This window comes from Netta rufina, assembly GCF_964035555.1.
Source record: "Netta rufina genome assembly, chromosome: 28".
Lineage (NCBI taxonomy): Eukaryota > Metazoa > Chordata > Aves > Anseriformes > Anatidae > Netta > Netta rufina.
The window spans coordinates 5,904,234-5,918,169 of NC_140152.1; the positions used below are offsets into that span (position 1 = coordinate 5,904,234).

Below are 13,936 nucleotides of genomic sequence, written 5' to 3' on the forward strand. Positions count from 1 at the left end.
GGGTAGAGCTGTGAATTGAAAATAAGCTTTCCTAAATGCTGAGGTTGTAACTGCTGAACTTTTGCTAGGGAGAGCAAGAGAGCAAAAAAAATCTTTCCCCATAAAATTATCTCTTAACTAAATTTTGAAGGGCTTGGTCCTGTAGCTGCATGGGTGGGGTGGAAATGGGCAGACTTAATGACTGAGGCATTCCCCTCTGATCCTGCGTTCAGCTAGTCTCTAGCTCAGCGTTGTATTTCTTTGACTCCAGTAGTGAGAGAGCACCAGTGTACTACACTGGCACAGAGGCAGGTTGTTTATGCTGCAAGCTTATTCCCAGGGAGTATCACTGATATAATGCCATAATACACTCTTCAGAGGCTAAATGTAATGGGAAGATAAAGAACTTTGTAAACTTTCGTAAAGTCATTAAATAGTTAATTTTTGGTTTGTCAGAAAGTTAAAATGTTAAAAAGTTAATGCGAGATTCATTGGATATCTGTTACCCCAACCAAAAGTAACCAACGAAGTCTTGGTAAATGAGAGGATGAAAGGTTACAGCAGTAAGTTGTATTCTTTTGCTTGTCTTTCTCTTACACTGTCAATCTGTTTTGGAGCAGTTTTCTCTGCAGAACCTCTTACTCCAGAGCAGAAACCTTCAAGTGACACGAAGGAACTGATATTTTCTTCAGATACCAAACTATTGCTGGGGTATATTCAGACTTTTTTTGTAAAATCAGGCATAACATCTGGGCAGTATTTGAGCTGTGTGAGCTAGTACGTAGGGCACTGTGGGGAGAGGGCAGGAAGGAGGGAGGATAGGATGTGAGGAGCAGGCATGAGGGGAATTTGAGTTGGGCTTCTGTGTTTGGGAGCACGGAGCTGTTGTTGCACCGGGTGCATGTGTTGGATAGCAGGTCCCTCCTCCTCTGCCCACTGCTTCCATCCACCCTCAGGATCCAGGACAAGAGTACTGGGAGCTGCTGGCAGAGATGCAGAGCAAGGTGGAGGAGAGAGGCCACACTGTGCCTGCACCCTGCTCCTTTGTTAAGCCTTGGGCCTGGGCTGCATCCCTGCAACTGCACCGGTGAGGGCAGCCGTTCCTCATGGGGCAAAAGCCTCGGGTGTCGGGTGCCTGAGCATCACCCTGGTGTAGCAGAGACGGGAGCAATGATGAGAAGGCCTGAGCCACCTGAATGTGCTTCTTAGACAGCTAACGTCCTCTGCTGCCTCACAGCATCTGTGTGAGCTGGAGAAGCTGATGGGAGAGCAGTCCCCGTGGTGATGCAAGGAGGCAGATCTGCCCCTGGCAGCAACAATGGCTGCTGAAACAAGCACGTGCCAGCTGCTTCAGACCATCCACTGCAGCCTGAACAGGACCTGGCTGGAAATACTGCTGCCATGCTGCGGGTAGCAGCTGAGCTTTCCAGGAGCAGGGGGCTTTTGTCTGGGTCGGCATGGGACAGAGGGACCTGGCCAGGGGTTGTCAGGAAGGGGCCGGGGGGGGCTGTTGCAGCTCAGCCTCGGGACAGGTGCTCGGGGTGGTGCTCGCTGCCCCGCTGCGCTCGGGCAATTTTCTGCTTCAAGCAGTTGCTTTGCCTCCAGCCCCCCGTGCCGAGGCATCGAGGGGAAGGGGGCTCACTGCCGATTTCCGAAGACGAGCGCGGAGGCAGGGGGTCGCGGCCCGCCTCCCCCGCCGGCAGCACGGAGCGAGCTCCCCTTCCGCCGGGAACGGCGCCGCCTCGTTCCCCGAGAGCCCGGGGCAGGCCGTCCCGGGAGCGGCCCCGGCTCCTGCGGGAGCTCCTGCCGAGAGCCCCGGGCCCGCCCGCGGCTGCCGGGAGCTCTCCTGCGGGCTGCGGGGGCTGGGCCCGGGGGCTGCGGGCGGAGCAGGGCCCCCCGGTTCCTCCGCGGCAGCCGCCCGCAGCCGCGCGGCTCCCCCGGCCGAGGGGCCCCGGCCCCGCGCCGCCGCCGCCGCGGGCCCGCAGGGGTCGCTGCCGAGCGCTCCTTTGTGGCGCCGCGGCGGCGGCGCTGGCGGCGGGGCCGTTCCCAGCCGCGCTGCCTCCCCCGGCCGCCCGCCCGCAGCCGCGCCGGGCGCGGGGCATGGCCAGACTCCGCGAGGGCGAGGCGAGGAGGCAGCCGCCGCCGCCGCCGCTCCCGCCCGCCCCGCCGCCGCCGCCGCGCCGAGCCTCCCCCATGAGCAGCAGCGGCGGCGCGGAGCCCCCCGCGCAGCCCGGCGGCATGAAGGACCTGGACGCCATCAAGCTGTTCGTGGGGCAGATCCCGCGCAACCTGGAGGAGAAGGACCTGAAGCCGCTCTTCGAGCAGTTCGGCAAGATCTACGAGCTCACCGTGCTCAAGGACCGCTACACCGGCATGCACAAGGGTGAGCGGCCGCCGCCGGCTCCCCGCGCCCCGGTTCTGCCCCCGCGCCCCCGTCCCCGGGGCTCGGCGCCCCCCGCCCGCTGCTCCGGGGGCGGCCCCGAGCCCCGAACCCCGGCCCGGCCCGCGCCGCCTCCCTCCCGCCGGGCCCCTGGAGGCCCCGACGACCGCCCGCGCCCCGGAGCGGGGCCGCCGTGACAAAAGCGCCGCCGAGCGGGCCGGGGTCGCCGAGGCCCGCACCGGGAGCCCTCGGAGGAGCCCTCGGGAAAGGGGCGGCAGCGCTCGCCGTGCCCTCGGACCCCCTTCCCGGCCGCGGTACGGTGCCACGGAGCCGAAGTCTGCGTGACAAAGAATGGAAGCGGCCAGAGCTGCCGCTCACGGGGGCGGCTGGCAGAGAGAAGGGGCCTTCCAGAGCACTGGGTCGCTGGGAGAGCTTTAGTGTATGCTGGAAAGTTTGAGGAGGTTGTTTAGCTACCTTCATTGTTGCGTCTGAAAGCTGTATTTTGAATAGCTGTCGTGTTCAGTATGTCAGCTCCCTCTGTGGAGCAGTTCCAGCCCACCCGTAGCAGGCGTTCAGGATCTTGGGATCGCTGCTGCTCCAGCAATGAATGGGAATTCACAGAGCCCGCTTGCTATGAGATCTGATAGAGCGATCTCAGCACCGCTGCCTGGTACGCGCAGAGCCTGCAGGTAACCTACAGTAAGTGCCCGTACAGCTGTCAGCACTTGGCCTGGGCCTCTGTGCCTTAAGATGATTTGTGATGGGGCTGTGTGGCGGTGCCCACCAGAGGGGGGGGAGTTGCATTCAGTCCTGATGCCTTTGGTTTCATGTTGTGGTGAAAACTTAAAAAAAAAAAAAAACAACAACAGACAAAATGCAAAAAAACAACCCAAATTGTGGGTGCCATGGCTAGTCCAGTACTTCCAAACTGAGCAGAGAGAGAAGGGGACGACAGAAAAATGAGTTAATTTCCAAACAAAAAGTCAAATCTAGCCCCAGCATAAAAGGACGAAGTTCCTCATTGAAGCCTGTCAGAGTTGGGCTGGCTTGAATTTAGCTGAAGAAGCAAGTCTGACTTGGGACTGGAGAACCAAAATGTCGTGTGCTCGCGTGTTGGTGTGTGTGGGGGACCGAGCCTGAACCTGGTACCGTCTGACAGCGAGCAGCCAGGTTCCAAACCCAGCAGGAAGAGAATGGGCCCAAGGCAAGAGGTGATCACACGTTTCATTGCGGTTGCTTATTTAGTACAGGCTGTGTGCTCTGAGGTCGTGCTCCAGGCAGGAGGCAGATTCTGGAGATGGGGATTTAGAGGGGGCAGCACTGGTATTAGCTGCATCGGTGTGAGAGGAACTTGCTAAATGCAGGGTTCATGCAGCAAAATAAATGTTCCTTTGGTTTTGATGTTTTTGAGTGGGTGCGGGTGTTGGTCAGGCATTGTTCTCTGTTCTGGCTAGAGAAGGCCATTCGGATGTGCAGGTTCTTCTGGTGGCTGCTGTACAGCCATCTCCACACACCTTCCATTTCTTTTGGTCCCTCTGTTTTGTACAAATGGAAAGATTGGGATTCCTTTCCTGCTGGCTTGGGTTATGTGCAGACCCTCAGCCTGGTTTGGGACTCAGCCATGCATATCATTCCTCCATAAGGATGTGGAGGGGTTTAATATCCAGTGAACAAGTTCAACCCACAGTCCAGGCATCTCTGGCCCCAGTCTTCCCCTCCCGTCTTACTGGGTCTCAGTGCAGCCTGCATGCAAGAAGGCTAAGCTGGCGAGGAGCTGCTCTGCTCCCCGTGGTATCAGCAGGCCTGCAGGGTGCCGGCAGGAGGGGAAGCACTGTCACAGGGCCTGGTCAGGGCTTCGCAGCCCCTGGGCTGTGGAAGGCTTTGGCAAATCTTACACACTCATCCCTGCACCATACAGAATCTTTCTGGGGCAGCTGAAACAGCAGATTAAGTTTTCTTTCCCCCCATTCCCTGATCTGCAGCAAGGAGTGATTGAGAGCTTGCGTGCATCTTCCATCTGCTTTTTCTTTTTCTTTTACAAAATGGGGAAAAACACTTGTCTGAGAAGCCAGCACTACCAGTAAAGACCAACAACTCCTCTTGCAATCCCTTGCAGCTTAACACTGGGAGTTGAGCAGCTCCTCCCGTCCCCAGGAAGGACGGAAAGATGGAAAGGGCTGGCTGGGGGCACGAAGGTGTGAATTGGACTGTGGAGTCCGAGAGCTGTCCCCTGTGGACTGCCTTGTACGTGGGCTGAGAACTGAAGAATCCTCTGGAGGTGGAGGAAGATCTTACAGGTGTAGCAGAAACAAACAGAGGTATGAAGTGGCTTTGTTAGTGCCTGACTGTTAATGGCCTCAGGAACCTGGCTATTGGTAGTTGATGCTATTCCAGTCTCCTAATAGCATTCATGAGGCAGTGTTTCTGTTTATGTTAATCACAGATGTATTTGCATTTTAATGGCTGTGTTTCTCGTAAAGCTAATATTTTCACGTAAAGAAGAGGGAGGCATTTGAACAGGCTTCTGCAATGGGTCAGAGGAGACTGATCAGGGAGAATCAAGTGAAAATTTTTGGCCTCAGGTTCCAGGATTGGGCAGAATGCAGTTCCTACAAGAGTGTCTGCTGTGCTCTCCTGCATGGATTTCCTTGCAGTGCCACGAGAGAGGAAGCCGAGAGACTCCGTAGTATGAGATATGGAACTGAACTGCTGGGAAATCGCAGTGGCAGGAGCAACCCTCTCACAGGGCATCTGGGGACAGGTGGGTGACTTCTCCAAAGGGCAAGGATGCAATAACAATCTCAGTGTCCTGTGCCTCGCTAGCAGCTGAATTTTGACTCAGCTTCTGTAGGCTTGTAGATAAGCTCCCTGCTGACACCCTGCTTCCCTTGCTGAAGTATTTGACGAGATTTTAAATGCTAAGTTGAATCTGGAAAGCCCTCTCTTCTGCAAACTGACAGCCTTTTCTTACTCAAGGCTTTAGACTGCTGATGTCTAGAGTAATGCTTAGGATCTGAAGGGACTGCAAATCCCAGAGTCAATGTGTGGTTTGTAGGGAGAGTCTGGCACATACTATCTTTTTGCTGCGATGTCTTGCAAGTGGAGAAAGGCTGGGTTTTGCTTGCAGGGAGCTGAAAACCCTTCTGGAGCGGGTGGGAGTAGGATGGGTAGGTAATAGTGTGAGGCACCTTGACCCACACACAGCCTTCGGAGGGCAGCACCCACGCAAACCATGCAGCCTCTTCTGGAGTCAGCCAAAGGCAGCGTACCCCATCGCCTCTTGAAAGCGGAAGCAAAATGTGATCACAGTGCAGGTCTGTCCATGTAGGTAGTAGCTCATTCTGGGAGGCCTGGCACCGATGCGTGGTGTAGTCCCAAGATGGAGCCTGTAATTCATGGGACACCACCTGCATTCAGTTACAGGTGATAGACATACACCCAAGCACACAGCCAGGGAAGACCTGTGGAGTGGGTTCCCTGCTGACTTTTGAGTCCTGTTTTCTTTCAGTGTTCAGCCTCCTTAAATTCCAGCCCTCTGGTTGTTTTTGCTGTCTTCCATGATTTTTCCTGTGCTGCAGGCTGGCAGACAAGTCCCTGAAGGCCAGCAACTGGTAAAGTCCATCCTCCCTGTCCGTTTATCTTTTTGCAAGATTTTAATGAATTTTTCCATTTTAATGAACTAATTACTCATGGTCACATGCACAGAGGAGCTGAGGGAGGGCAGGTGCCAGAGGATGGCAGAGCAGAGTATTGTCACTAACAAACACTCGTGCTGGAGGACAGGGTGACTTCCTGTGCAGTATCTGTGCAGTAGCAGCATGCTGTGTCTCTTGTTTCAAAGGGAGCTGACAACCTACACCAGGATTTTCAGTTGGATGGTCTGTGTTTGACGTCTGGGAAGGTGGGAAAGGCATTTCCTGGCTGGTAGCTCTTTGGAAGGCTTTTGTGATCCTTTGGAGCAGCCCCTGGTGCTGTTTCTGCTGCCAAAGGATGACTGGCAAAGTCCAGGGGCTCTCTGCCTCATCCTTTTCCTTCTTGCATGTTGTGGAGCCTTTGGCGACTTACGGCATAGCTGGTGAGTGGGCGTCAGACCTGTCGTGCCATGTGTTCCACCGTGAACCAGCACTCAGCCCCCGGTGGGTTTGGTCAGGCTCCCCAGCTCTGTCTGATGCAGCGAGTGCTGGAGCCGGTGGATTCGCTGTTTCAGAGGCCAAGGCTCTGCTCTCTCTGTTTCTGTCTGGCGTGAGCATGTTGGAAACAGCTGGTGATTCTGAAGCTCCTGGCAGCCCCAGGCATTTCTAACACTGTCTCAGCAGGCACAACGGGCCGGGCGTTACAAGTGCCCAGGGTGGCGTGAGCCTGTCGGCCAGTGACCTGAATTTGCTGTTAACTAAAGCAGGAAACGTGGAAGTGAGAGTGGCTTGGGCCCTGTTGCAGCTCTGTGGATGTCTTCCCACTGTTGAGTAGATTGCTGATAAAAGAAGGGCACTCTTCTCTGTGTCTGGGTGGCTCTGTCAGGCTGAGGCAAGGATGTTGTCATCATTATGTGTGGATGTGGTACCAATTCATACAAATCTGATAAATTGCTAATTCACAGCTCCTGACTTGAGAGTTTTATGTGCTAAATCTCACCTTGATTATCTCAGTGCAGCAGCTGGAAGCAAGCAGGCCAGCATCTGTGTTTGGAACTATGGTGACCGGGCCTCCAAATCTGTTAAAAATGGGCTTGGTCTCTCTGGTTATACAGGTGCTTTTGAGGCTTTTCCTCATGCTTGACATCACGGCTGTCTGAGAGGGGAGAGAGAAAGCAAAGGGGTGCTTCTCCCCCATGGTAGGGCTAGCTGCCTCTGCTATGAGAAGTAAAGTTTACCTGCATGTTCTCTGTTCCTGTTGCATTTGTTAAATTAGCTGGTGATCCCATATTTGCCTTGGTGCAGCATTCTCAGTTCAAAACCTGTCCAATAAGGAGCTTTAATGATTTGTTTGAAATATCTAATACTCCTGTGCTGTTTGTGGAGGGGGGATTCTAGCAGGAGCTGTGAGGACAGGTAAGAATTGCTCAGCTGCAGCGACTGATGGGAGCTGGGGTAAAAGAATAACATAATCTTGTTGCCGTGGATTGGCATTGTCCTGAGCAGCTGGCTTCCCCATGGCCTAAAAATGTTCTGTACCATGGAGCTCCTCTGAGGCGGGGGGAGAGATCCAGGCAGGCTTTCTCCTGTCTTCACTACTGGATCCAAAGGGAGCTGAAGAGGCTTTGGAGAACGTCAAGCAAGGCATGAGAAAGCGAGGGCAAAAGAGCAGGCTTCTCTGGGCTCTAACGATGCCTCTGCAACCCTGACACAACTGCATCCATGCTGACATTCGGTAACAAGCTGAAGGGACGTGTCTTGCCTTTGCTTAGGATGTGAAATGCCACAGGGAGTTGGAGGGGTGTGAATGAGGGGGTCAGATGTGTTCTAGCATTTGAGTTTATTCTCTAGCGCTTTGCCCAGCCTCATCTGAAACAACTCAAGTGACAGAGCTCCTGGCACCTCCCAGGGGAGATCATTCCACAGTCTAATAAATCCTCCCTCTGCTAGGAAGTGTTTCTTGATAACCAGCCAACTTTTTCCTTTGTTTGGTTTCATTTGATTGTTCTTAGCATCAGAGCACCCAAAGATGATTTTTTCCTGGAGGGACTACAGTTCCTCCCCTACCGCGATAGTTCCAGTTTTAGGCTAAGGTGTTGGGTCAGATCTTGCCATGGGTACGTATACTGATGTGTGCACACACTGTATAGGTGTAAGTATGGCGCAGAGAGCCAAGCCTCTCCTTCTGTGGCTTTCTGTGATTGCCTGGATCTGGATTGTGGCTCTTTGTATTAGCCTAAAATCTTGGATGCTTTTCCACTTTTCTTGGTTATTTTGTTTGGTATCAGTAATCATAGTGGTCCCTGCATCCCTTCCGATCTTTGTCTTTTGGGCTGTTTCTCCCACAGGTAATGTTAGCCTGCATTTTGTTCTCCTGTTGTTTCTCACCTTTCTCAACACCAGTTTCGAACTTAGTTCATTCACTGGGACCAGTTTCCACAACTTAAACAGACCTTGGACGAGGCCTGTAAGACCTTTACTGTTTCTTTGCCTGTTTCCCTAGAGTTGGCGATACATCCAGACTCGGTAATGTGTGCCCCTTTAATCAGCAAACCTCTCCCTCTCCATCCACTAAGATGCTAACTAAAATAAGAAAGCAGTCAAGGTTCACGTGAGGGCTGTCCTGCGCACTTCACCTTAGCAGAACAGTTGGGATGCAGGTCTGCTGGAACAGGCCAGCATGTGTGTAGTTCATGTACCTTGGTCACCTGCTGTTACCAAAGAGAAACAATGCATTGGTTTGCATCTGCAACTGCACATCTAACTCGATGCTTACTGTGTCCAACTGCAGGTTGTGCATTCCTCACATACTGTGCCAGAGACTCTGCCATCAAAGCCCAGACAGCATTACACGAACAGAAGACTTTGCCAGGGGTAAGTCCCAGTGAATTGTGCCTGGAGCTCATACCGTGGGCTGGCAAACAGGGGGTTGTGGGGGAGGGAGCGAGGGTGGAAAATGGCTTGTGAAAGAGGAGTATGGTTTGAGGGTTAGAACAGGGAGGGGAGAGCCAAAGCACAGAGCTGCTCTTCAGAGCTGCTGCTTTTTATCTGCCTTGCCAAGGCTGCCCCATGTAAGTCCAGCCAAGCCTGTTTCTGTGCTGCTGTGGCTTCTCCAGCTATCTGTTGCTGGCACTAAGGAGCTCCTACTAAGGTCCTCCTCACTCTACAGCTGGTGTTGGGAGCAAAGTACAGTTGGGATCCCAGGCGATGAGGTAGAGTGGATCAGGCCCCTCATTGCAGGCAAGCCTTCTGCTTCCCTGGGACCTGCTGGCACAGTGAGAGGAGCTTTTGAGTTGTTGCCATTCCCACTTCGGTGTGCCGTGAGGGCTTTGGCTGGGCAGTTCCCCTGCTGTGCTGAGGGGGCTGAGCACATGCATTGGAGAGATTCATTTGTAGCTGAGTAGGTGGAGGCACTGGATACTTGGAGACAGAAGCTCACAGGAGGCCCTGAGTGCTCAAGGCAACGGGATAATTAATGTAAACCAGGGGTCTCTGGAGAGGGGGGAAGGAATTATCAACCATAACATTTCCTCTTTTGTCTTGGTCTAGACAGCTTCCCTTACCTCTCCCAGCGCCCCTCCACACACAAATATTTTCATGTTTGTTTACTTGTACTCCCTTTTTGCATGGGCCTGTGTTGACATTTGAGGGCTGGACAAAGAACCTAACTTGACTACCACTTAACCTAAACCAGTAAAGATTCTGTTACCTCAAGGCAGCAAGGGGGAAGCCTACAGGTTACAAGGTACTCAAATACTAATTGAGTTAATTTTGTAAGAGGGAAAAGACCAGCCGTTGAGCTAAAGCAATGTAATCTTCTGTGTGTGGTGGTCCTGGGCAGTCTTATAACAAGTTGAAGGTTGGAGGAGCAGTGTGATGAGTCCTGAAACAGTGCTGTAACACACTGGGGAAGAGATGGGTACGTCCCTGTCTCGTATCAGTAGAGGGACCCTGACAGATTATTCCTGTGAGGCTTGGGGGATTCAAGGCAATCTCAGTTTTGTTGCATGTCTACATTCGGAATTAGTTGTGTGTTTCACTATGTTCTTTATTATTTGTCCTGCATGGGGTGGTATTTAAAGCAGCAATGCAAAGCACATTTATCTGGGATGTGGTGATCTAAAGGCTTTTTATGTTATGGGAGACGTAAGAAACTGCTTATCAAGTGGTAAGAGGTGTATGCTAGCTAAGTGCTTTCAAACATGTGAGTCTTTAGACAGTTAATGAGTAATGTGCTGTAATTAAGCTTCATGATTAAGATGAAGATGAGCTGTGCTGTATTTGGATCTGTCTTTTTTCAGGCTGACAATATACCACTTCACATTTAATTTCTCTTTTGGGAATTCCCTGTGTGACCAAGAAGGTAGGATTCTCTTTGGTCATTTAAGTGGTTGTTCAGAGATGCTTACTACCAGGATAAATCAGATGTCCATCCTGATGTGGGTAGAGTTGATTTTAGCATGGACATGGGTTGCTTGACCTGAGGTAGCTTCCAGTTTACCCCCCCTTTTGTAAGGTGTTGGTGTACTCAGGGCATAAAGCGAGAAGACTGTCAGCTGGGTATTGCATTATCTGAAACTTGTGTTCAGAGTACAAAACACCTGTGTTGCCGTCAGAGCTGGTGAATTGCCATCAGGCCAGTTATGAAGTAACAAATGCGTGCAGATCTTTTCTTGGGGAAGGAATGATGGAGCTTCCTAGAAAAGAGAGGTGAAGGTTGTCATCACTGAATAAGCAGAAGTGTCTGATCACCCAGCCTTGCTAAGGAGTTTAAAAGGATGCTAAAGATCTCTGCCCGTGCTGACAGCTGGGGAGATCAGGAAGAATGCTCAGCCTCTTGGCTGTGCAGACAGGGAGCCTGTTCCCAGACACCGTGGTGTGGGCCCTTGGATGGGGCCAGCAACTTGTGAACCTGAAGGGTTCACACACCAAAGGAGTGCTGTGCAGCAAGGCAGGTTTGCCCAGAACCCTGCTGGTAGGCGCAACAAGCTACAAGGAGCAGCGACCCATGCTGTGCACCGTGCACAGTGCCAACCTCACAGCCAATTCCCTGCCCAGCAGCTGCCTCCCTGCCCTGCAGAGTGCTCTTGGCATCGTGCACATGGAAAGGTCCTGCTTTGTGCTCCCTGAGGATGGCTTGGGGAACTGCACAGTTAAGTTTGAATCAGTCCCAGTAAAGCAGTTTGACTCTCTCCAAAGACTCAAAAGAGATGGAGGGAGATCTGCCGGCGGAGCAAAACAGAAACCATCTTCCTTTGTGGCCTAAGTCTACAGGGCCTGGGGAAAGACACACAGCCCATGGACGCTGAACAGAGGCGAATTGTTTGGATCTGAAATGCAGAGAGAAAATCAAGCCCTCATGCTCCTTCCTAAATCTATTGTCCTCTCCAGCTGCCAGCCAGCCTAGCAGTGCAGTGTTTCACCTTCTCACTGCTCCCTGGCACATTCCTCCCTAGCTCAGTGAAACGATATTATATCTCAATAAACCATGCCTTTGATTCGTGATTGTACCTTCACTTTGCTGAGTTCTGAAAGGAACTGGAGAGGTTATTAATGACATGCAGTGATCACACACCAAGTTAAAGCCTCTTGCTAAGTGAAATTTGAGGGAAAAGCAGCCAGCTTTTCAATATTTCACAGAAATGCTTTGTGTCTCTTTTCATTTGCAGCTAGACAGTTGCAAATTACATAAAATTGCTCCTGAAGAAGGGAAAGAAGAATAGAGGGAGAGAAGGGGAGGGAGGATTAAAAAAAAAAAAAAAGTAATTTTTCTGGCAAGATACAGTTACAGTTTTATTTCTATGCAGAACAAAGAAGGGCTTGCTGAAAGGTAGGCAAGTAAGTGGCAGAAATTGGTATTGATCCAAGCTGGAAATGTGGGCAGTTTAAGAGCAGCAGTGGGGGTACTCAGATATTGCTACACTGTGGGGAGAACTCATGGTTGCAGTGAGGACTTGGGAATACAGGGACGCAGGAATGGAAAATTACGGACAGCAGCAGCGTTAGAACAAGGCGAGACTCTGGGAATGCACCAGGGGTTGAGATGCAGCAGCAGTAATTCACATGGTTGGGCATAAGGATTAATGCAGAGACAGCAACTGAGTGGAGGGCATCCCTGTGGGCAGGCTGTCTGCTGTGCTGCCAGCAATGAGAGCTCACCATGGGCTGTCAGGATCCACAGTGAGTGACCATACAAGGGAACGCGGGCAGCTGGAGGGGTTTTGGTAGAGAGGTCAAAGCATCTCATTCTCCCCTTTCCTTCTCTTCTGCACAAATCCTGGTGTCAAACCAGTCTGGAGTGGTATTTTTGAAATAGCTTCTTCATGTGAACACTATGGGATATTGCAGCTGGCAAAGCTGGGATCCATGCTGAGAAGTGGAGTATGGGGCCTGAGCGTTTGGCTGGGGGCTGGAGCTGGCCTTCAGTTATTGTTCGAGGTGGCTTTTGCAGTTTGAACCCTTGGGCAGGGCAGGGTGTAGAAGCTTTTTCCACTGCAGGTGGCATAGAGACAATTTCAGTAAATTCACTAGGGAGCTGTGCAACTTTATCAGTAGAAGGTGGCAGTGCAGAGAACTTGTGAAGGCTGTCTCATGGAAATGGCAGCGGCAAGACATGAAGGCACTGGGCCAAAGCCCCTGGGCAAGCAGCAGTGGAAGTGCCCATTCACTGCAGAGGGAAATGCAAATGTTTACTCTGTCAGGGATTTGCCTCAAGAGGCTGAGAACTAACAGTGAAGCGAGGCAGCAGCCCTATGAAATACATACCCTGAAGAGGCAGAGGGAGAGCAAGCTGCCAAGACAAACATTGGTTCCTGCAGCCTACAGAGTTGGAAGGATAACGAAATTAAAGATCAGCACCCATTCCTACATTGCTTGCTTACTATACATTTGAGTGTGTGTGTGTACATGTACATCTAGATCATTTATAAAAACATTAAAGAGAACTGCCCCTAAAATGGAGTCCTGTGGAACCCCACCAGTGACTGGCCATCAGCCTGATGTAACCCCATTTACCAGAACCCTTTGAGCCTAACCCATCAGCCAAGTGTTCGCTGGTCGCATTATGTGTTTATGTAGCTGTATGCTGGGCATTTTGTCCAGAATGAAACTTTGAGAAATATTATCAAAAGCTTTGCTGTAATCCAAAAAGATTACATCAGCTGGTTTATCTTGGTCAGCTAGGTGGGTAACCTTGTCATAAAAAGAAATAAGTTAAATGGGACTTCACCCTTGTGAACCTGTATTGTCTGTGACCAGTGACTGCATTGTATTTCAAGTGTTTGTTTTCTTGGTGTCCTAGCACCTGTAGAAAAGGATTTGAGGAATTTGGCACTTTCTTCTCACCTTAAAGGTCCTTTGACCTTCGGTGACACTGATCCCAAGTGACAAGAAGAGATTAGGGCAACAGGGATGATCATCTAATGTCCTCCTTGGTGCAGTGCGCTGAAGCATCAAGGAAGGAGCCCTATGAGAACAGACTGACCATGGGCTCCTGAGAGACTGAACTGATGTGTCTACCAAAGTCATGCACGAGGTAGGGGCTGTAATTGCTATACTGGGCTGGTGTCCGCTCTGGTTGTCTGATGCTAATGCATCAATGTCACTTCCATAGAACTGTCAAGAAGATCCAAAGGCTTGAGTCACGGCAGTAAGCTTCTTGCCTTGCTCCCAGAGCAGCACTAGCTGGAGTGGGAACAAGGATGACTAATTGTGTTAAGGGAGAAGGAACAGCACAGCAGACAACCCAAGAAGTAACGCAGCCTGTCCATGTGTATTGTGGCCCATACGCTCAGGTGGCTGCTGGCTGATTCCTGCATGCACTCAGCTTTGAGAGGGAGGGGGAGATAGCTCTCCTGCTCAGCCTGATTTGTTCTCCATGCTGCAGTTAGGGAAAATACCCCCCAAAAAGCTTGTGAGATTGGTTGGAGTTTACTAGCTCTTACTA

The 13,936-nt window shown here is 51.6% G+C and overlaps 1 protein-coding gene across 1 annotated transcript in view; it reads left to right on the forward strand.

Moving 5' to 3' along the window:
- Window positions 1-2,079: 2,079 nt before the first annotated feature.
- CELF5 (CUGBP Elav-like family member 5) overlaps window positions 2,080-13,936 on the forward strand; it is a gene marked incomplete at its 5' end in the record, with an annotated part of 38,055 nt that continues 26,198 nt past the window's right edge. The window contains 2 exons of the mRNA XM_084302893.1: window positions 2,080-2,362; window positions 8,783-8,865. Coding sequence (XP_084159019.1) covers window positions 2,080-2,362; window positions 8,783-8,865 — 366 coding nt within the window. The remainder of the gene's footprint in view (window positions 2,363-8,782; window positions 8,866-13,936) is intronic.